General features: G+C 40.6%; 1 protein-coding gene across 1 annotated transcript in view; it reads right to left on the minus strand.

Annotated features, from left to right (window-relative positions):
• The window catches only part of pappa2 (pappalysin 2), a 63,531-nt gene that overhangs the window by 34,937 nt on the left and 3,763 nt on the right, over positions 1 to 24,831 (minus strand). The window contains exons 2-11 of the mRNA XM_062405269.1: positions 22,769 to 23,001; positions 21,901 to 22,128; positions 21,095 to 21,693; positions 14,391 to 14,539; positions 11,757 to 11,896; positions 11,305 to 11,458; positions 10,365 to 10,557; positions 9,968 to 10,101; positions 3,895 to 4,077; positions 2,085 to 2,388 (exon numbers count right to left, since the gene is read on the minus strand). Of these exons, the coding sequence (XP_062261253.1) occupies positions 2,085 to 2,388; positions 3,895 to 4,077; positions 9,968 to 10,101; positions 10,365 to 10,557; positions 11,305 to 11,458; positions 11,757 to 11,896; positions 14,391 to 14,539; positions 21,095 to 21,693; positions 21,901 to 22,128; positions 22,769 to 23,001 (2,317 nt within the window). The remainder of the gene's footprint in view (positions 1 to 2,084; positions 2,389 to 3,894; positions 4,078 to 9,967; positions 10,102 to 10,364; positions 10,558 to 11,304; positions 11,459 to 11,756; positions 11,897 to 14,390; positions 14,540 to 21,094; positions 21,694 to 21,900; positions 22,129 to 22,768; positions 23,002 to 24,831) is intronic.

Raw genomic sequence — 24,831 nt, forward strand, 5'->3', positions numbered from 1 at the left:
TTTTCATGTTTGGAAGGGGAGGGTGAGATGAGGGCTATTTAGCTGCAATAGAGAGCTTCAACACTAGATGTCACTAAATTCTACACACTGAACCTTTAAGTATTTGACTTTCAAAATAGTCCCATAAGATTATATTGTAGCAGCTGCTGCACCCTTTTCACGCAGTAATTGGCCAGCTGTGCCGTGCAGAGGTTTGAACTCTGTTCTGTTGATCCCTTTTTACCGGTTTGTGCAACAGCATGAGCGTCTTCCAGGAGAGACTGACTGAAAATGGGCGCTGTTTTCTCCATACTCAATGATTTAAGATGGCTGCTGCTTTGATCAGGTCAAACACTGCAGAACACAACTGGATTGATTTATGGGATAAGGGGAGAAATATCAATGAGAAAACAGACTGTGTCCATGCTGTGTCACTCCACCTTACTGGGGAGAACAATAAGCATTTGATTTCTCATATAATAAGAAAAACTAGCTGTCATCTCGCATAACGTGCCCCTTAATTCGAAAGATTTAAGCCAAAATTATGATTTGCTTTTCCAGCTTATGTGTTGTTTCATTTATAGAGAAAATGTTAAGGGTTTCCTTTTATCCTGTAGATTAAAAAAGAGATTACCTGATTAACGAAAATATATGAAATGTTTATGAATAACTGTAGTTTTAAACATTATATTTTATTGTAAAGACCCCTGATTGATTGATCGTTCTTCCTGGTTGTCTTTACTCATCTTTCCCGGTCTGTATTCCTCTCAGCCAGCCTGCGCTGACCATGGTGCATGTTCAGCAGGAGGAAATGGCTGTGGACCTGATCCAAGCAGTTACTGGTGTTTATGGCCTCTGCTGCTCACATTTGGTTCATATTCAAAACACTCTGCTTCTGCTTATTTTGCTTCACCTCTGCTGTGTTGCCGTCTCCTTCTGTCCTCAGCCCTCATTTCTCCTTCCCTCACCTATTTATCCTCCACTTTAGGTTTACTTTTCTTTCTTTAAACCTCTTTTATTCCCACACCTCTGTTTTGGGCTTCTCTTCCCCCGATTATCTCACCCTCCCTTGCTCCCTCTCTCACCTCCTCTAAACTCATTGCTCTCCAACAGTCGTTTTCCTTACATCAGCCCCTCTCTGCCCTCCTCAGTCCCACATAACTTAATTCCCTTCGGCTCTTACATCTTTTTGCACTTAGACACTTTGAGCTTGTGTAACATAGGAGACATGTTCCCTGAAAAATAAACTGTTTTTTGAAGCTGTGTCCACCTCGCGTCTGCCCGCTCTGTAAAACAGCAGCAGCTTCTCAGAAATTCAGAGTGCCACAACATTTGAAATCACCCTTGAATGATCTGCAATCATGTGACGAAGCTGACATATCCTGGCAGGTTGTTATCAGCTTTTGTGCAGTAGTTGTATAAGAGGGGATAGAGTAGAGAGATTGAGGGGATTTTGGTGAGGGCTGATATTTGGTGAGATAAACTGGCTTGTGGCTTTACGTTTGGGAACTGGTAATCATTTGGACACCCCACCACATGGGACAGGATACAGACTGGTTCAACTTAGCCCGAAAACATGTGCATATTTTTTGACTGAGTGTAATATGCTTTTTGAAAGAGATTTGGATCAGTAGCCGTAGCTCAGATCTGGAAATATTTTCTGTTCCTTCCCCTAACACTTGAGACAGATATCTGTTAATTAATAAATCTGAGGCCACACACACACACACATGAATTTTATTTTCCTCTGTCCTGCTGATGCCTGACAAGTCGGTGTGTGTGTGTGTGTGTGTGTGTGTGTGTGTGTGTGTGTGTGTGTGTGTGTGTGTCTTGGTATCCAGCATTAGTATTTGGCACCACATCCATGATGTAAATATAATTATCTACACCTGAGAGTAAAACCAGACTGTGGAACTTGCCGGTCATGGAGTCCTGAGTATGTTTGAGTGGTTTCGGTGAGAAAAAAAAAACACCTGTCAATTCCCGTCATGCATTGTGGTCGCCTCCTGCAGAGCAAATCCTTTCCTGATTTATGGAGAATGAATATTTCTATAACCACATTTTGGGTTGATATAACATTGGTAAATGAACACATGACCATTTACCTGTCAGTGAATGTCTGCTGAGTCTGAGGTGGTGGGGATTTGCCGGTGAAGGGCGGCTGCCGCTGAATCCAGTACAGCAGAGGCAGGCAGCCAGAGCACAGAGGGCTGCCGGGGCCTGACGACAACATGGCGGCATCGATCTCCATCTTCTCGTCAAAGGTGCAGAGTTTTATGGCACTGATGGCAGCATTGTGGGTGTTAAGGTGCAAGGTGAGGGGCATATCACAGAAGACATGCTGCGGTCCGAGGTTGATGCTGATCCCCATATCTGTAATCAGCTCAATGTTGGCTATAGCTGGGTTGCCTAGGAAATGCAATTAGAGAAGGATCACTATTATTTGAACTTCCATACTTTTGCTCAATTCCTCAAATATTTATACAAACGATGTGCAGCTTTCCTGAAAACATTCTGATTGGCTAAATAATAACATAATAAAATAAATGAAAGATTTAAGACTTATACCTCACTACTTCAGGTTGTCTGATTTTGGCTCTACCCTTGCCAGATGGTTATGATTCCATGAAATCATGTCTTAAAATATCTACACCACAGCTTCAGGTCAAGCAAGGGGTGACCTAGATCTGCCAGACGTATGAAAATACCAAGTGCTATGTGTATCATGGCTTACTGGATAAAGTTGATTACAGTGGGTATCATAATATATCAATCTAATAGAGATACAGAAAACAATAATTAAATACAAAAAAGTGAAAGTGAAATTACCCTTCAAAAAATTGTATTGCTGGAGTAAGGCTCCTGTGAGAGTCCCTTTTTGGTAAGCACTGTACAAGCATGGAGAGCGAATAGACATTACCCCTAGTTTCATTAATGAGCCTTCAGCGGACTGGACTGTCTACGTGATCTGTTTGAATGAACATATTTTATGCCATTTTGTCAAATATCCAGAAGGACATAAAAGGCTAAAACACGTACAACATTGTTGATTATAGTTTGTTTCTTACATAAAAGAAAGTCTCTGCAACAGAGCCAGGGCCGTGCAACTCAAGATTCTCCAGGGGGCACATGCAACAGAACCTCAACCCTAGACAGCACGGTAAGTTCGAGGCAGACTCCTCTTCATCACCTCAGTCCCACCCACTGTTTGTGGCAATGTCAACAAATTACTGGGTGTTGATACTGGGTTGAATCCATTTTTCGTTATTACTTATTATTACTTATCAGACCAAATCTTTGTTAGTAAATTCTATTAAACTGGATGACAGTATTATAATATCAAATATTATGTATTATTATATCATAAAGAGTAATTAAAAAGTGTATGGGAGCCTATTTGCCATTAGAAACATCAGTCACAAAGCTTGAGATTTAAATCCATCAATTTTAATCTGTCAATCTTTAGCCGAAAGCGCTTAGAAGCAGATTTTGTGGATCTGACAGGAGGCATCTCTATCATACAGTGGGATCCTCAGGCAACTGTTGTGGACTCAACAGTTGCCAACTCTGATCGGTCCAAATGTATGGACTATGGGCCACATTGATTGTCGTCACTTGCAGTCTGTACTTTGCTTCGTTGCTTTTACCGCAATCTTTTATTGTCAGGTTTTATTTGCGCACATTGAGTATTTTCAGACAAAATTTGAGTTTGTTAAAAAACGCCACTTCTTGAAATGGTTTGGTAATAGTAAATTTTATGATAATTACTGGAAAAACTTACTTATAGTGCTTTTCTTTCTGCTAGAAAATAAGGATGGGAATCTTGTAACTTTCTTTAAATTACAATTTACATTGACACAGGCTCCTTTTGATGCTCTATGGAAATAATGTCCGGTAAATGTGAGTAAGACTTACTGGAGGAGACGTAGGTGACCCAGAGGGTGAGTGTGTGTGGAACAGCGGGGTGGAGGAATCGCAGCGTAAGGGTGCAACCCTCCGTGTCGGGGCAAGGGGACGTCACGTTGGTGTCATAGAGGCTGAGCTCAGGACTCCACGCCTGGAGACTCAGATCACAGGGCTGCTCCACATCAGGTGGACCTGGGGTTAGGTGATATCACATAAACAGAAAAGTGGCTGCATTAATGGTGGCGAGGACTCTCAATGGCCACATCCCTATTGACATAAAGCAACAGGGAACACAGAGATTCACTACCATCAATGATGAGCACTCACAATCCTGATTCAGCTGTAATGATGAGATGAGTTCAGTTAGAATTCTTTCCCTATTTATCAACTACTGTTGTTCTATTGAGGAAGGCCTTCAATCCCTATTGGTCCAATAGAATGTATACTTGCTCAGCAGAGGACAACCTGTCATATTCAATTGTCCCCTCTTGCAGTGTGAACTAATGTATTTGGGGGAAATGTCAAAGCTAAAAAATGAATGAGCTTGACCAGTAAATTTGGCATAGAAACGTGTAGCTGGGTGCAACATGGAGGAGAGGCTCAATACATTATTAGGTGGAGGAAAAACAAATCACGTTCAGCCAACTTCAATGAGGACAAACCCCATAAGCTCTTCTTATCCCTTTAAAAGAAGCATCGGAGGTAGAGAGGTTTCTGAGAGAGAGGTCAAATGGCAAATTAAAGCATCAAAGCTGCAGCAGCTGTTTCCTAAGAAGAATTTTAAAGGGATGTGAAGTGTGAAAACACAATCCTTTCAAAAGATTGAAAGGAGCTGGTTGTGCAAGTGCTATGGGCCTTTGCAACCTGCATGCATGTTCACAACTGCAGCTGAGACTATGACTGCCTGCATGGACGGTAACAACTTTATGGACGATAGCAGGAGCGCTCGAGAGAGCATGCGGCAAATAGACCTGCAATAAATTATAGCGCATAATATGCAGGAAAAGGGCAAAGTTAGAGATCTCAAACTTAGTTATGTTATTACAACAAGGGTCAAATGATTCAAAATATTAGAATAAGGCCGGTCACCACAGTCCAGATAATGAATGGTGAACACTGAGTTATGGCTGCTGTTAACGCTATATGCAAATATAAGAAGATTGCACACGTGTTGTCTTTGGTATTGAAGAGGAAGGACCCAACAGTATTTACTGAAGTGACACTTGCAGGTATGTTTATATGCATTATAATGTGTTGCAGTTGCGAAGCTAATTGGCTATGTAGCCTGCGAACAGGGGTGAGCGGTGCATTCTTCCCCGGTGAATAAATTGCCCTTTCCAAAAGCTAAGGTGCAGGACAAGATGTGCTCATTTTTGGAAGTTAGATAAGAGGGAGACTTTGGCAGGAGGGCTAATGTTGGCTGTTACTCACAGTCTATGGCTCTTGTTGTGTGGCAGCCTGCTGTGGCCGCTCAGCGTATCATTGAATGCTGGCGTTCCTGCTTTATGCAAGGAGTCAATTGTCTGTAGCCAAACGCAGTCTCTGTCTCCATCAAAAACTAGGGGGTGTGTGGGGGGGGGGGGGGGGGGGGGGCATCATGAAATATATTTCAAGTGATTTACGGAGCAGATATATATGCTATGGCTGCCAAAAAAAGTAAATTTAATTTCAGTTGGACACACACCTACAGTGCATTGGCTTGATTTGAAGCACAGTCTGTAATTTGCACCTTGTGTTTTTTTCCGCATGTGGGAATTGGTGCAAGGTAAACAGAGGCCAAGCCAGGCTGTTAAACTGAGCAGATGAAAGATGGAAGCAGTGTGAATGTGTGAGGCAGCCTGTCATTAATCTGGGTGTAAGATGCTGACAATAACTAAAGGAGATGTCAGACGTGCTATCTAATGTACATGTGTCATTAAACTAGATATATTTGTTAATATATCCATCACATATCCTACGTCTGGTATTACTCTGACGTCAGATCAGCTTCTTACCATAAATGATGGGATTGTCTGGATTGTCCATGAAGACACAATGTTCACAAAGCTCCGCCAATGTTAAGACAGTTCTGCTCATTTCAATCTCGTTTTTAGTTTAGTTGTATGACCTTCTTGCAGGGTTGAGTTACGCTCTGCTAGAACTACGGAAATCAAAAGTTGAATATGACCGCTGCAGGATATGATGCAGGTTAGCTCGGTTTTTGACTAGATCAATTAGGCTTCATGTCTGAAATTAAATATTTTTCCTCATTCTCTGCCACGCCTTTGCAGTAGTGACCGAATTAACACATTTCCCAGTATAACTTACAACACTTTCTAGAAATCCCATTCGTATTAGCAAAACAAAGGGCAGAATGTTCCAGTTGAAAATGTTATGAGTCATTGCCCCTGACTTAAAGCATGGCCCACACCCAAAAAGGCAGTTGTAACACCATTACGCCAGGCGAGATTAGTTGTTAGTTGTGAGAGTGGTAGTGATTAGCACAATGGAATCACATTAAGGAAGTGTTTTCATCACTGAATTTGTATGTGTCCCAGGTGAAAGATCAATAAAATCAGCATATTGATGAAGTGCTAAATATTTTACACCCACTATATGTTGAGCAATTTGTGGAGGAATCGCCAAACTATAAAGCTGCTCTCACGTCAGCAACTGCGACCCTGACCCTTTTTTTTCGACATCACCCTGAGGGGCTGTGTGTGTGGACGCTAATGTATCGGTTGAGCGGGACATTAAACAGACTTTACTGCCCAGCACACTTGCACTGAGCCCATGTAATGTCCGATTGAGCAGATTCGTGAACAGTGCTGTCGGCCGTGTTAATGACGTCCATGGCATTGCTCCTGCAGCTCAGGCTCCACCCATTGCATGGACCAAACATGCATTTCCAGTGGGTGAGAAAGCATGTCACATTGACAATCAGACAATTGTGTGGTGCATGTGTGAAAGCCTTTATAACTGAAAAGAAAGCCATGCCAAATGATGCCGTGATTATCCTCCAAATGCTCGGTGATTCAATGAACCATAACTAAATACTTCAAATTATGTGGGATTTTAACTGCTTACATTTTCACCATTGTTAAAATATTGTGGGTATATATTATAAACATCCAATATTGAAAGAGAACTAAAAGAACTACCTTCGCGGAGCAGATTCAATCTGCTTGTAACAGCTTATGGACATACATTAAAATCAGAGGTGGGATTTGGCACCACTGGAGTGAAACAGTAAAGGAGGGCTGGTAAACCATGTTCATAAAAGTACTGGCACAGATCAGCAGTTCCTGCTACGTCTTATGGGTGCACTGTAATATGGGCTTGTGTAGTCGGGTACATATCCCATCCTCATCAATTTACCTTTTGCTGAGCGAATGTGCTCATTAATTTCATCAAATTCAGGAAACATCCATTTTTTTTGCTGCAGTTAAGATATAAAATTGTCCATTAAAGTCACACGTTTTCTAAATACAGCTGCACTAATTGGTATTTTCAATTCACAGAGCACTTTAATCCGTTTTGGAATCTTATTGTTGTTTTTTTTGTATTCCTGCCCACAGCCTACTCTCAGCAGTCTAATTTTGAGGTAAAAACCTGTTTTTATGATGTTGCCCTCGTCTAACAGCACGTGTCAAAACGTCATTGTTTGCCATTACCAGTTTAGAAGGTAACAGTGTATTTTTTTCTTGAGCCATAATAGATCTTCAAAAGAAGACTGATCCACCCAAGGTGTCGGTATAGTAGAGGAATCGCAGGTCGTTCCCTCCTGCAGCAGTAAGACTGAGCAAACCAGCTCTGCTCCCAATAAACCACATGCACCTATTATGGACTGCACTGCAGCTCTGGTTAACTCTATCAACTTTGCAATATTAATGACTGTCTGTGCAATTCAAAAGCTTATCTGCAATCCATTTTCATGCATATGTCTTCACACTATATGTATATTATATTTACGCTATATTATTTTTTGTTCCATTATATTTATGTATATTTGTTTATATAAGTATTGCATGTTTACTTACAATTACTTAATTGATGATCAATATTAATAAATATTTAATAAACAGATGACTAGCAATAGCAGTCAGTGGGGCAGGCCTTCAGTTTGTAGACCAAGTTGAAAACACCCTCTTCCATGTCCTCTGATAAACTACAGCAGCCTCAGGTCTAAATCGATAATTTTGATTATTTGACTTTTCTTGTAATATCAGACTGACACAGACATTCATGGGCTTCAAGGGCTCTTGACAATTTTCATTGAACCACTTCTTCTTTAGGCCTTTGTCTTCAAAGTAAAATATATTTTGTTTTTGCTCAGTGCATTGTATCAAGCCGTATTACAGAGCTTTTATTGACAAAAGTTAGGGTTAGGGTCTACCTTGCGTCCGATTATTTTGTTGATAGCTTAACAGAATAGTTACAGTAATAATAACATTTATGAACCCAGCTCTGTATGCTTTTAATGCAAAATAATAATACTTAAATAATGTCTCAGTAGATGTGGTTTTCTACAAACTCTATCAGCTTTAATTCTCATATTTCTCTTTTTTGTACTTTCTTCCTCTATACTACTTATTTCCATAGATGGTTGTTTTTGCTGCAGCCTCGACTCATTTCCCCCACTTCCTTTCCACAGGTATTTCATTTCATCTTCATCCAATCAGCTTATAAATATGATATAAGATTTGAATGCATACAGGTATGGACTTGACTGCCTTTTATCCTCTTCCTCTCTGAATTCTGTAAACTGCAGAACAATGAACAGCACGATGCACAATTAAAAGCCTTCCTTCAATGTTCTCATTTGAAATTATAACCTGCATTTAGGCTCCATGCAGCACATAAACCAATTTAATTCCTCTCAACAGGAGCTCTGACTCCTGAAACAGTTTGGTGTTTTCCCTCAGCCTGGAAACTGACTCAAACCAGTCATGGTTGGCACCAGAAACATTTTAAGGAGATGTAAACAGACAGCTTTGGCCAACAGTGTTTTGTCATTAACCCCTTGTCTTTTGTTGCCAGCTACGATATCCACATTGAATTTGTCCTAATTCCCCTTTCCCTGCTGAAGGCGATGTTGCCCGTCTCTGTTGGCTGATGAAATGACCCCCGTGCATCCTTGCCTTTAGAAGTGGGAAAGAGTGAAAAAGGAGCCACGGAAGCCAGCAGACTGGCTGTCTCCTCAGCTATGTGCATACCCCTGTTTAGAGTAAGACTGTAATTGACTCTTTATCATCATTATGATCCCGCAGCGAAAGAGAGGGAGCCGTAATCCCCCTGTTCCTCCTCGCTGCTTGTTTTCAAAGCATAAATTCCAGCAGAGGATTTCCACATATTTGGGTAGAGTTTCCATCGACGAAAAAAGAAAGTGTTGTTGTGTATGTACATTCATTTCACCATTCTTCCTGTATTTTCTTTCATGTTCTTTCCCCCCTCACCCTACATGTCATGTCAGAGGAAACCCTCCAGAAATCTGATTGGAATAACAAGGACCATGTGCGTAACGATGAAGTGCAATGTTTCAAAGTACAGTACTGCAGGATACACTTTTTTTCTGGCATTTTTGTTTATGACGGAGGTTCTGTGTTTGAACAGCAACCAAACATTACCCAGAGTAGACACTTTGCCTAATAATCCTTGTTCTTGCCTTGGCTAAAACAAGACAGAGACAGAAAGAGGTCTGTAGCTGAGGGCAATTATCATTTAATGATTTTCTGCCTTTTTCCTCTCCCAGGAGCCATTAGCCTCGCACGCACCTGAAATTTACAGGGAAGCGTGTGGGTGTGGTTCTGTGTGTGTGTGTGTGCATGTGTGTGTGAGAGAGAGAGAGCGGGTGGGTGGGTGGGGGTTTTGATCTGCTCTGTAGAAACAAGAGAAATCACGGACACACACTCTAACCTGAAACTGCCACATTCCTCCCTGTCAATAATTATTGACAATCTCTCAAACGATTCAGTTTGGTTTATGTTCCCACGGGTTTGGAGCAGGGCTGCATTCAGTTTCAGTAAAGTAACACACAAGGCAAAACACATATAGTAAAAGAAGATACACAAACAAACACACAAAAAGTAAAATTGTGACTGACCAACTGCCTCCTCGGGGGTCCAGTAGCCTGATGTGTCACAAATACGAGGTGACGAGGCCTCGTAGGCGTACTGGTGGAAGTCGCCATCTTTCTCACAGTCTCCGCAGTTGATAACAGACGTGTGGAATGAGGAGCTAGGAAAAGCAAAAAGAGTCGGAGTCAGATTCTGTAATGTCAGATGCTTTGTCTGCCACTTGTCAATAAGGTAAATATGTCCCTTAATATGATAACTACAAGTATGTTGGACCTATTTGCTTTGTAATCTGGACAAAGCAAGAGGAAACCCAGAAAAGGCTGCAGCCACAACTTCATCTGATGATGTTCTCATCTCAATCCAGCTTTGCCCACTTGTACTGTCTGAAATATGGTCACACTTCATTAGCTCAAGCAATCGTACCTTTGATAAAGTGGTCCCCTTATAGGTGGCAGCCAATAGAGCGAGACAGAATCTGGGCTCTGGTCAGCCACTATAGGGGCCAGAGGGATGGGGGCAGGTTGACGATCCATCAGCCACTTCTGGTAAACCAGGTCAAGATAACAGTGCATCCTTGCCACTTGGTTGGGAGTGAAATGGTTCGTGCAGTTGTCATCTGATGTGATGCAATGACAGAAACAAAACTTCCTTTTAATCCTCATTGATCGGGTTCATGCAGTAAATGCAGAGCTAATCCCATTGGTTAGAAATAACAAGTAATTGAGAAAGCAGCAATGATAAACAAACCAGGAGATAGTCAGGTCCAAGAGTTCAAGAGTTATTTTGAAGAGAAAATACCAAAACAATCTTAATCTAACGGCAGTGCAGGTCCATTCAGATATAAATATGAATTCATTGAAAAGGTTGAATGCAGAAATATAACGTGAAAACACTGATAAATAATATTATTAGTTGTAATACTATTTGGCAATTTTAATGTTATTATTTTGGTGAGTACGTTAGCCTGTGTTTTCAATCCACTGATCCTAATTTATTTGCCCATTTGTAAGCTAGACATGATAAATATTGTGCATGCTCAGGATTTGTGTGCCAGTTTATTGGAAATGTCAAGAGGTAGCTGTTACTTTTTATGTAAGTGCACATCTGTCCCATTTTAAAAGACCAATGGCAGAGATTAATGACAAACTGCTACTGTAATCAAAAACCATATGTTTTTATTTTCCACTTACACAAAAGACTGTTTCTTATTATATAGAAGACACAATAAAGTCAAGTCTCTTACATGTTACATGACTTTTCTTACTTTCTACAGTGCCATGTTATTGTTGCACTCTTCTTTGGCTCAACATGTTGGCATTACGTTTCAAGTAAAGGCAAAGCTGGGAATGTTCATCCTGTGTACCTGTGTAGCTCATGTAGTTGCTGTAAGGCGTGTCCTGGTACGTTGTGACACCGCAGGTGTCGTTAACGGCTCCAGGATCGTGGCAGGCTTTGGATTTGGGCGTTGGGGCAGTGTCCGCACACAGATCTCCAGTCTCCATGGACGGGGTGGTCTCCTGAAAGTACACAGGATTTAGCTACTAGCAAATTAACAGAAGAGTGAAAAGATCTGTCCAGGTGGGTTTGTCCACATTTTACACAATTCCCACATATTTTTTGTTTAACACTTGTCATCTTAAGGAATTAAAAAGGAGTTATTGTATAGCATATCCCAGGCTTATATACTGTCAATTAACAGTTAAACGATTAAAAGCAGATATAAGTTGTGTTTCATAAATACATAAATATTTCCTTCATGTCGATTCAAAAACACAATAAACATCGTCAAGAAAAATGTAGCCTTAACAATATTACCTGACATGGGTCATCACAGGAGTCCCGCTCGCTCACCCCTTTAAAGACGTGATACAGGCCGAAGATGTGTCCCATCTCGTGGATCATGGTGTTGTGGTGGCCCACAGTGCCGAAGTAAGACGGGTTCAGCACCATCCCACCTGGCAACAACAAGTAACCCAGACAATAAATAACAGTGAATTCATACCAGGTTCAGCCATTGTTCTGTATCTATAAACGAGACACCATGTTCAGATCTATCCCCCATGTTGTTTTTGATTAGATTTGTTCGTGGACAAAACAAATTGCCACAAAAAATGCTGCATTGTTGTCAAAGTCCAGATTCTAGCACTGACGTGAAGTTGGGGGGGCACTACACCGCCACATAATCTACTACAGCTGGGATTTTCAAAAGAGAAACAGACCGCCAAATAAAAAAAAGACTAAACACTGCAATATTGAATTTAATAAGCAATGAAGTAAACTTGAGAACTTTACAGCCAAAAAGAAAAAGGATCCGGTCGGGTTGTTACGGTTGGATATGGAACATTTGTGCTCTGCAGAACTTGTATGTACTATGTCATCTTATGTACCCAATAACGTATAACTTAGCCACGTCCATGTACAAAATGAACTTCATTGTCTTATATACTTCAAAGAAAACCCATTTTCACTTATCATACTGTAAGAGCTGAGTAATGAACTCTAGGTGATCCACAGTTGGCGCAGTGTGGATGACAGACTGGATTCATACAGATGATAATGAGCGATCAGAGGGAGAATCAGACTTCCTACCTGATCATGACTGGTTGACACAACATGGAAAACACTGCTGCAGACTGGCAGATTGAATGGAAGAATATTTTGGAAAAATTCTGTTTTTTTATGTTTCCGTAAACATTACTGTTGTAATAATGATGAGAATGATTCTGAAGTGCATTTTTTAATCTGGACAATCATGTGCTCTTAAAAGCTCTGCTGCACTATAATCATGTTGGGCCAGAGATGTTATGTTTTATACAACTCATCAGCTTTTTTCCTGAGGATTTAGACGTATGTTTTTTTTTATAATTTCTTAACAATGCAAGTTTATATATTTTGGGGCATATTTCTATATTTGAAGTGTATTTTCATAAAAAAAAATATGTACTTTAAAAGCAATTACAAAGCTGATTAGAAAGTTAAAGACTACATAAAATGAAAAGAAAAAAGTACATATGACTTTTAAATAAATAAATCTAGTTTTAAAATTTCTTAAGGTTTGTGGGCTATGGTGAATGCTTGCAATGAGGCCTTTGAGTAAGTATCAACATGTTGATAATCATAGGATGGAGAAAAGACATGACAGTCATTGGTCTTCTAATATGAAACAGTATTTTCAGTGGTGAGTACATTGAAAGATGAAGACATTAAATATGTAGACACTAAACAGGGCTTCCAGAGATGACCTATCATCCACTAACCTGTTTTAAAACAGGCACAGATGCTAAGAAACTCAAATGTCATGTGGGAGACATTCAGTCGAGAAATGAATTCAGCAGTGTCATTTAAAACCTCTACTCGGACAAATAACTGGTAGCAACAAAGTGAAAAACTGTTTGAATGAATTAGTAGCTACCTCTCATCCATAAATTTACAGAGTAAAACAAATAAATAAGTCATTGGGTTTTTTCATTCTGAAGGAACAACAACAACAGATGTTTGTATTGTAGAGTACAAAGCTCTGGTGGCCTCAGGGTACCTCCCTCTGCTGGACACAATAAACAAAGAGACGTCCACTTCCTCCAGTGGTGGCTTGGGCAAATATATAAAGATTGAAAAAATGTGTTTTGAAAAAAAAACGTTTCTCCGATTTACATCAAATAAATCAGAAAGTGTATAAGTTTTGAGGAGACATCACATTCCACATATAGAAAAGACTAAACAAATTTAATTATCATATTTTTCTTTTGAGGGTTGTGAGGGGATGGTTTGGCCCTCACATACCATTCCATACTACACTAATGTGTGTATTTGACCTTGTGTAAAAAAGCTCAATTTATTTGTAAATTGTTACATAATTATCCTGTTCCTCTGCATCAACTTATTTTGTTTCTTGCAAGGTCAGTGGATTCTTTCACCAGAACATTTTCTTTAAAAGATACTTCCTCTGGAGGTCCATTCACTTCTCTGTACTGGCACGAGAAGAAAAAAGTGGACGGCCTACATAAATAAAGAACAGCTGGTGGCATGGGTGGCAACAGTGGTACAGAGCCCACACTGCCATTTGTTTGTTTGGTTGTTGTTGTGCTTATTAGACTTCTCCAGTGAAAAGGAGCCTAATGATTGGAAATGGAAAGAGGCAACGTGCCGGGAAAATCTCTCCCAGCTTAATTTCCTCTCCGCATCTTATTTGGATACCAACAACAAAAGGGTGGAGGGCAAAGACGGAGAAGAAGGAATGGATAAAAGAAACAAAGAGAAACAAGCACATGGTAAATAAGGACATGGAGAAAATTTGAATAGTAGAACGGTAGAACTTGAAAAAGGAGGAAATAAGAAAGTGGAAGAAGGGGACAATTATAAAACCTTACACAAACAAAAGAGAGAGAAGCAAGAAACAGGAAGAAATATTCTGACATCTATGTTAATATAACTTGATGTTAATCTCCTCACCTTGGTGGGTAAGAGCCTCCTTTGCCCACGGCCAGGTTGCAGCTCCGGCCAGTTCTTCACGGACTGAGTTGCTGGCAAAGAAAACATTGAGTGTGTCGGTTCCGCTCAGGAGGAGCTCCTCCTTCAGTTCTTTCACACTCATATAGGCCCTGAAGAAAGCCAAAGAGAGGGGACACAATACATTCATCATTTTAATTCAAGCCAAGTTTAATCTCTAAGCACAGACTTTACGGCTGGTACTGAATAAGAATGTAATACTTATACATATAATAAATTATGCATAACATGTGCATCCATGAAAGTGATCTGGGATGAAAAGGTAAAGCCATAATTATTTATGTCCTCGTAAATAAGGATTATGTTGCACACCTGAGTAAACTGAATGTTACCTGATGCTGGGAAACTAGAAAACATTGGAGTTAAGTTACAAATCTATAACTTTTTACCACCTCTTAACTTTCAGTAATGTGCCAGGTATAGAAATATTTCCCTACTTTTTTAAGCTAAAAGTGAGTATTTTACTATTTTTCTTTCTTCCATCTCAAAGGAAGATGGTGGGCTCAAAGTGTGTTGTGTTTCATTTATAAACCACTGAGAGGAAATATTAGTTTGTCCACATTAAAACATAAAAAAGAGAGAGAAATGTAGTTTCAATTACTCAATATACTGCAAAATATTTGCACATGACTCTTTCTAGCATAGGAACATTACTCAGGTGAGTCTCCCATTCGGGAATCACAGCTTGTTTCAATCTGTCGTCTCAGCTCTGTAGCTTTAAATCATACCTGTTTCAAACCACTGCCCCCTCTAGATCATCACTCCATTCTCTCTCTCTCTTTCTGATTGTGATAACTTACCGTTTACCCTGCCTGTTCATGCATAGAGACGATTTTGTTCTGCCTAAGCTGCAGTGATTGGTCATTTCTCTGGGTCATTTCTCTCCTTTCATAGCTCGAACCCTTTTGTGCCCATCACCATCTCTTGCTGCGTCTGAGAAAAAATCCTGGTGGCTCCCCACAGACTGCATGGCGTTCACATGGCAGACAGTTTAGGATATAGCTGCACCTCCTTTCTGGAGGATCACAGCTGGTTTATAAAATTAAAAAAATCTGCCTTCCAGTGTGCGTATGCACTTCTGCCTTATCTACAGAACATGGTAATGGAAATCAACTGGCAAGTCTTCAAGTCCTCCAGTGCACCATTACACCTTAAGTTCAAATCAGTTAAAAAGCATTTTTTTTAAATGTATGAATCACTTTGTTTGTGAAGTTTTGCTCTTTCCTCCCAAACACGAAAAACTTTTGATTTAAGTATATAGCGTAATGGACTATTGTTTCATGTTGTATTTCTCAAGCATGGAGTTAAGGTTTTATGTGACTGAACAATTTACGATGTAGAGCTTACTGTATACAAATTACCAAGCCATCCTTCAATCTTTACCTCAGTTAGTTGATGTATTCGGACAATTTGTTTTATGTTGGTTTCTTCAAAAATACATTCAAGTTTATGCTTTTGATCAAGCACGGCTGTAGGTCAGAATTTATGAATATAACTGCATGCTTGAATCTTAATAAGGCTTAAAAGTGTTGGTTTCTCATAGAAAATACAAATGATATGATAACTCATTAAATTGCTCATTGGCTCTGTGCCGCTTGAATTGTTCCAATAGCTTGAAGAATAGACAAGCAAGCATGTGACTGTAAGAACTTAGCTTCAGATGGGAGAAATCTGTGGATGAAAAATTAAAAACAGTAATCCCCGTCCACCCGTACACTTCTGTCATCATAGCAATAAGTGAGGCACTTCCCCTCTAAATTTGTCCAAATCGGTTGCTCATCAGCCAAGAGCGTTGCATGTAACTCTTAACCCTGATGCAATCCCTTCCTGTAGTGTATGTGTATGTGTAGTACTGTAAATAAAGGTGTGTTTTATCAGGCATGTTGCCTGACTAAATAAGGTTGAAGATTTAAGATGCTTCAGGGAAACCCTGCTCTCCCTACATGACTGAAGTTCAGCTGAGGCTACGTGCACTATCCATCAGCCCAGGCTGTGCAATTACAATTGACAGAATGTTGACCACTAAAGGGTGGACTCGAAAACTTCTGAGACTCAGAGGATGCCTCGGTGAAAGTCCACAGCCAACCTGGCAGAGACATAAATGGCTCTGCATGATTGAAGAGAAAACCCCTGGTTATGAGTTGACAAAATTACATCTTGTGGGCAAGTCAAACGCTGTGTGTATCAACAGCAGAGTCAGCACTAGCACTTTCACCATGTCAAACTGAAGATGTGTTTCCATTTTAAACACTCTCGTTGATAGGTTACTCTCCACGCTCAAGTAAGCGCAGTCAAATACTTTGACATATCAGGTCTTGCCTTATTTGTTTACATAAACACAATGTTATCCAAACAGTTGCTTCTCAGGTCTTGATGAATACAGTCCTGCTCTTTATTGGATTTGAGGAAGTTTATACACCAGTAAAACCAGCTAACATCTGAGATAGCCTTACCATCAACTCACAAAAAAAAGTGAAAACAAACTTTTATGAATGAATGATGGTTAAGCAGACGTATCAAGTTGTGCTAGAAACAATTTTCCTCCACCTGAATAACAATGGGTTATTTGTTGCAGATACCCTGGTAACACAACCTATGGGAGGGTCTCACAAAATGGCAGGCCCACCAAGCCTTCACTATCATCTACCCACTACTTCCACAAATGCGTGTCTGTCTGTTTGTGAAACTCATATCTCACGAACCACTCAATCAATCAACTTTACAATTGGAATATGCATTGTATATTGCCCCAAAAAGTGCAGATTGAAAAAATAACCTCAGCTCAGTAAATTATTCAAACATACATATAATCCACACATGTGAACAGTATTAAAGTAAATTCAGTTTGATTGTATGAGAAACTATGAAATCTTCATTGCAGATAAACCCGGTAGGATGAACCCAAAGTGTTCTAGTCTGCACCATAAGCTTATTTAAAAAGCTCTGCACACAACGTCCAGCACGCAAACAATAAAAGAAAGTAGAATGGTTTGAGGAGGACTCACTAATGGAAAGGAACAATCCTGAAGTCGCTCCAGAGAATCAACACAGGACAGGCAAATAGGCAAGTTCAAAAAGGGTATTACACGGTTGGTTACAATGATAAACATCTTTTGGAACGGTCATGCTTTTGTTCTCTGACTTCCTCCTTTGCTCCTTTCATAGTTCCTATCTCGACTAAAGTTCATCTTGACCTTGCATTGGTTTGTAATAAGCTGCTGCTGCGATCTAGGGTTGTTTAACTGCAGAAGATACATTTTAAAATAACGGGAAAAACAATGTTCCAACACAAGAATAACTTTTCTTTATCTCTGTGCCGTCTACATAGATCACATGAACAAGCGAGGATGCTGACTTCATCTCAGTCTTAAGCACGATATAATTAAATTTCTATATAAAAATTAAGGCCCTTTTAAGCTTCTTTTTTTTCTATTTAAAAAACATTAAGAAGTTCAGATGGAGACAATATTTCAAAGCTAGCATAATTAGTTGCCTAGCTAGAGAAAATAAACTTGCTTCTGAGTGGTATATCTGGCCCCCTTTTCACTACAAGGGGCACGAAAAGAAATCTGAGAAAATAAATGATTGTCACTCCATATCAATCAAAATATGATGTCCCTATGAACTAGGATGCTTAGCTACACGCTCACTGTCATAGAAAGCAAGGCTGGCAACACCAAAGAATCAGTAATGAGGAAGGACTGAATCACAGACAGACTTGGACCTGCATTCCCCATTCAGGGAAACAATGCAGTTACCTCACCAGAATAAACCTGGATCTAAAAAACAATATCATGCATGAGATTCACTTGCATGTAAAGCATCAAACAAGGTTGGAACAGGATTAATCTCTCACAGGAGTTGCCTGGAGCTCTTTCCTCGGAAGTACACCTTCCAAGATTTGCTAACCAAAAAATGTTTGCAGATCTTGGACATGTGTCTCAGCATAAGTGGACGTGGTGTCCCACTCCTCACCATCACTCCATCTCCACCCTTGCCTCTCTCTCTCTCTCTCTCTCTCTCTCTCTCTCTCTCTCTCTCTCTCTCTCTCTCCCCTCCCCTCCCTCTTCAATTTGCGTCCAGAATGTACGTACCTGCTCATCGCTCTTGAACTGGCTCTCACAACAAACCTGTGTCGTGACAGCCGCTGGCTTCAAAAACCTCTGGCCCTGCACTGGCCAGCAGCAGCTGCACACATATGTGGTCCCACAATCACAATACTTGGCCAAGAACTTAGACAGAAGGGGGAGGGAGATAGCAAAAACCCAGATCACAAACATAAAAATGGTTCAGTGCTCCACCAATGCCAGCAAAATGTCACATCCCCTGCTTCAGCAAGTTGCACATCGGGATGCAGGGAAATCTACATGCGTGCAGGGGCATGTTGCAGCACTCACACAGATAAGTATTGTAAACAAGCCGGGATCAGGACCTTTCTAGAGGACCTGTGCTACTGTCAGTTTTTAGGAGACCCTGGTCTCCTTAGTGTTGTCCATTCATATGCTTTTTATAGGAGGGTCTGCAGGGTTTACATTACATTTGAGCACACACATAGAGAGGCTGGAGTTAAGGTTTAAAATTCTGAACAGCAGATGCCTTATTTGTGAAAGTCTCTCATGCAAATATAATACTAAATTAAAAAATAGGGATATTAAAATCAACACAACACATGTATGTCTCCAAGTCTTTGACAAATATTATTGAAACCAATTCAAATTATTACCCAAAGGTGAGTAAGATCTACGTATTTTCTTTGGAATATTGTTTTGCAGCAAAAATCGAATTAAATCTACAATAAATCACTGAGCATTTTACAAGATTGACAATTTAATAACTGTTATTCAGATTCGTGCAAGCAATCGAGTAGGGTATATAGGCTGAGAAGGGAAACATCTGACTGTAACTAAACCAACATTTATTTTCCCTGTCTTTGTATTTCCCACCAAGCTGTGACAGGACAACATAAATTAACATTTACTCATGACACAGTCGAAGAGGCCCTCGCATGCGGCCAAGCAATGAGACCACACACATGCAGGCCAACTTTTTTTTCAACTTTTACCTAACTTTAACCTGGGTCTTCCAGAGAAAATCAACAAAACTCTGTGTTCTTTTCCAGCAGCAGCGTGTGTCACATTCAGACAGCTGCACAAATTCAAACCTGGGAGCTGGAGAGTACAATAACAGAGTCTTTCTGTTGGCCACTGGGACCTGTCAAGTTAAGCTTGTCTTTGAGACAAGCTTAAACAATGCTCTTGTTTATCAGGTGAACTCCAGGTTCCTTGTTTGCTTTCCATACCCAGATTTTTGAAACCAGGTGGTGTAAAGCCCGATTTCACACTGTAACTGTTTTGCTGCTGCTACTACCTAGCCAACTTTAACAGTAGCTGCACGACCCAAATTCTGCTAAGAAATGTAGTTAACGTAGCTGCTTTCAGACATGTACAGAATTCCTGGGCTGTATGTGAGAAAGCAAATGTCAGAGAGGCTCACAAAATGAAAAAAACAAAGAATACAAATATGTCAGGATTAAAAAGCAGTGCCAGCTAGGATGTCAAGAGAGCTTTTGGTGATAAGGGCAGACGGCGGTGTCGGGAAGACTGAGTTACTGCACTTTTTTACGATTTAACAAAAACAAACACGTGTGGGTAGATTATAGGCTGATTACAGACTCAGTATAATTGATTTGACTGACTTATTAGTATTTAACAACAAATGTCAATTCCTAGCAGTGTAGAAGGCTTATAGATTTGGAATCAGTATTATTAAGATCAATGGTAATTAAGACAGAGATGCATTTCATTAGTCTGTTATTGTAACTCAAGGAGTTGAGGTAACAAATCCACTATATTGTAAAGAAGGATTTATTTGACAAAAGTATAAATGGGAAACAAATCTATCCGAAACACAAAAAAAGCTAAGCTGTCACAGTCTGTCAACTCCAAGCATTGAGTGCTAAAATATGTTATTGAAAACAAATAGCTCCAAATCACATGTTCTGTTTAGTGGCCCAGTTTAAAGCCTGGGGTTACAATTTGGATTCAGAATAGAGTCTTTGAAAACCTGGGCTGACGACCCCACTGCCAGACTTCATGCAAGCTATTTGGAGCTCTGCATGGGCCTGTCTGTCAGACTAAATGGAAAGCAGTGGGCTGCCGCTTGAGTTGTTTAGTAAAAATAAGTGTGTTCTTTGGCCTCTTAACCCACCATCCCCGCTTCACAGAGCACCCTCTAAAGCCACTGGGGAAAGGGAGAGTGCCAATTTGCACATGTAACATGTTGTGCTGTTCATTTGTACAGCCCTGGGCTTAAGTAGTCTTAATTATGACCATGATGTCCTGACTGGGTTACGGTTAATGCAATCCCTCTGGTACTTTCTCCATTATGTCTATCCAATGAAGCCAATTATATCTCACTGGTTTGTTTATACAAATGGATATGTCGCCATATTTGATTTGGGGCATAATCTCTTCCATTTCCGAAGAGGCTTTTAAAGTGAATAACGTCCAGAAAGTTTAATTGACTGTAGCCTAACAGTAATCCGTAAAGAAAACTACAATTTGGTAGCAATTGGAAATAATTAATGTGTTTACAAAACAAAACTCAGAACAGCAGAGAGATGAGAGGGATGTTACTGTTCACTTCACCTGTCAGGGGACTCGGGATCGAAGCAGGTCTTGAGGACGTCTGTGACCTCCGGGTCACAGCAGTCTCCATCATCGTAGTCATAGTGTATACTGTTGCACTCCATGTTGCAAACCCCATCTTGTTTCTTCCAATTGTAGCATGGCCCAAGTCGGAGGCAGTCCCCTCCATCATGGCCTGTCCTTGGATGGTCGCACTCAGGGTCACATTGGCGATTACCGATCTTTCCAATGCGACAGTTGCTGAGGATGAACTTCTGTTTGAGGCTGGAGTTTCTGACGGTGTGTACACTCTGATCAAGAGTGATGTTGTAGGGGCGAAAGGCGTAAGTCAGAGCCCGGTGCTGGAGCTGGATCTGGGCTTCCGTCACCGTGGGGTTTCCACCGTCGTCATTGGACAGGTTGACGATCCGGTAGCGAACTCGCTTGGGGGCACGGAGCTGCCAGTGGTTATTGTAGCCAACTATGATGTCGATGTTGTCGCAGGCTGTCAGGCCGCAGGGGGGGGGCAGGAACGAGGAGACAAGTTCTTGTTCGGGGACGGGAGTGGTGATAACCATGGGATGGAGGCCAGCTTTATATGGGCTCCATAACTGTTCCACCTGAAGCAGTAATAAAAACATTTGAGAGCAGTATCCAGTATCCAACATTATTTCAGTTAACTTCAAAACTGATTCCAATCAATTACAGCACATAACAGTTAAATGAGTAAAGCTAATGAATAATAATAATAATGAAAATGTCATAATTTATAATATATTGACATCTGGAGAGAGCAAACAGGGAAGAAAAAGAATACAGGCAGTTACATTAGTGAAGTCAGCCCACATTGCCAGGACCGGCTCGCTCTTGTCAGACTGAAGTGGCCGCTTCAGTAGGTCCTGCTGAGACCGGGCATAGCCCCACAAAGCCACTCCCCCAATATGGCCCCTGAAGCTGTGGCCCTGATCTGATTGGTTGCTGCCAAGGAAAAGGGTTCTGCAGGTCCTCATAAAGGGGCTGTATAGATTCCCAGACTGGAGGTTGCTTTCTCCCACCTACAGATGAGAAGCAGAGGAGGAACAGCCAGGATGAGATGAAGAGCAGAAACTAATCGCTCTTCATTTCATCAAAATAATTGATGATTTATACTCTTAAACGCTCGTAAAAGTTTTACAGCTGTCAGTGTGATTTCACAGGTTTTAAAGCTGTCAACTCTACTACACCTTATCAGGCCCTCTGTACAGAGTCTTTGAGTTCAAACACACGATTTTTTACTCCAAACTTAAATCCTTGATAAAGCCAGGAGTGGAGCAATGAGAAACTACCATATACGCTTGCACAGTTCTACAACCACTGTCTCCAAACTGGCATTAATACATTTGAAGGGGAAGCAATAAGCTATTAAAGGTTATTTTAACCTTGGCAGTCGTAGTTTAACTCAATCCCAATGCAAGATTCATTGGCAAATTATCAGTTGTCATGATAATGGATCTGATGACCAGCGATCTCTGTAAGTGTATGGATTTTATCCACAAGACATTTCTAACATGTTGTCTATGTTGGTCTATGTCCAGTGATATGTCATGCATAATATCATACCAGTACGCTGAGGTGGTGCAGAAGCTTAAAGTGATGCAGAGGTAAATAACCCGACCAACCCAATGAAAGTTTGACCAATGCACGTAAACCACACACCTTAGCGCCATCTACATACAGGGTCATGTTGTGGCCATTGTAAGAGGCCATTAGGTGAGTCCAGGCACCGGCACGGTATCGCTGGTGACTAAAGATGGTGGTAGATTTCACAGCTCGGTCTGTCCGCAGTGTGAAGTAGAACCTTGCGTCTTTGGTGCCGCCAGGTTCCACAGTGCGTATACCTACTGACCAGCCCTTCTCACTCAGAGAATGGGAACAGTTGTCAAACACACCTATAGCACAGGGAAGATGGGGTAGTAAATTAAATAATTTTGAAAGAATACTGGTGGAAAACAAGCAAATATTTCCAAGTTGCATGCGTTAAATAACAGGAAATTTACAACTGGCTGTTGCCCTCAGGAAAATGAACAAATAAACACAGAAAAAATCCATCTATCCAAGTGATAGTTGTCCTGAGGTCCAAGGGAGACTGGGAGAGAGGCACAGAGAGGCTGAGACACTAATAGAGTTTATGGGACAGAGAGAACACACAGAGCCAGAAACAGTGGGAGAAAACAGAGAGGGGAAGGAGGACGGAGGGATTTCACTCAGCCAAGGCAAGGCCGTGGTGTTTCCATCTTCTGTTGCAACAGACACACACAGATCCACATCTGCACCCCAGATGTCCACCACTGGGACAGCGAGGGGTCAGGGAACCCCTTCACCCTCCTCAGTGCTGTACGTGTGTATATTTGTATATGAATATGAAAAGTCAGCACCTGTAGTCAAATAGACCCCAAGGACATTGTTATCTTATGAGCCAGTTTTGGGGTTTAGCATGTCATTCAGTGAAAGATAATAAAGATTAAGAGGTTATAGCTTCAGTTACTAATGCTAAAATAAAGTGAATTAGATTGTTGATTATTAAACAGTATAATAAAGTGAATTAGATTATGTTTTCAATGGTGCCTACTGTATTACATATGACTGCACATGCATGGTATCACCCTCAGAATTGGTAACAAACTAGTGCTGTTCCGTACCTGCCTGTTTCGAACACTGCTGGAGTTTATCCAAGGACATAGAAGAAGATTGAGCTGGGTCTGTAGAATGGCCAATAATGCACGCTGCCCAGATCTGCTACAGAGCAATTATTTAAATTGAACTTAAATGATGTTAGAGCTTTAAGTGCCTAAGCGGTTGACGTAATGTGAACGAGAGATGCCAAAAAATATGTATAATATATTTGCTTGCACCAGGAAACATCAGTCATTGCCACTTTTGCTTCATTCGTTTACCATTATGTTAATAATTGGTTTAATTATGTGTATTAAAGCTGTACCTGCCGCTTGGGGGCAGCAAAGTTAGCCTAAAACATAACACTGACCAAATTAATCCTAAAGCTGTTTACATGTCTTTCTCTGGTTCATTGTATGACTCTCCGGAAAGTATTTGACCCCTAAATGTACAAATGTTTTAACTAACTATTAGCATATTGTGTCTGCCTGATGTTTTATACAGGAAGGATAGAGTACAGTGGGTTTATCAGATCATCTTAGCTGAAAATGATACCTGCTGCTGCTGCTGGACACACGGTTGGTTAGAGTGGTGAACTGTGAAGCTGCAATATCTAAATGTTAGAGATATGTATGAGAGCTAAGAGATGAGGGAAGATGCAGAATCAGGGTTAGGGTTAGGCTCTACAACGAAGCACCCCTTTCTAAATATATATTATCATTTGATACACAGTTAATTAAAAAATACTCATTAGTGCAGCTTTATATATTTTCTCCGTTAGCACTATTGCTAATTTGTATCTACCGTGGATTGTTGTAACTTATTACTTGATCCAACCTTCAGATCAGATCCTTCTTAAAAGAGTGCAGGCCAAATTTCAGTCTTCATCATAGCGCCACCTAATGCCAAGAGGAAAGGTCAATTTCTTACTTTGACAAATTCTTACAGCAGGTTCCCTGATGGGGTTGTTTGGCATTTGGTTCTGGCAAAATCATTACTAATGTTGAATCCATGTCCACCACCGACATGTTCTCCCAATTGGCACAAAGGTGCAGTGACCCTTTAATGCTTCTTGCAGCCTTAATGGTTACTATTATCAGAATTTA

Source organism: Platichthys flesus, chromosome 14, assembly GCF_949316205.1.
Source record: "Platichthys flesus chromosome 14, fPlaFle2.1, whole genome shotgun sequence".
NCBI lineage: Eukaryota > Metazoa > Chordata > Actinopteri > Pleuronectiformes > Pleuronectidae > Platichthys > Platichthys flesus.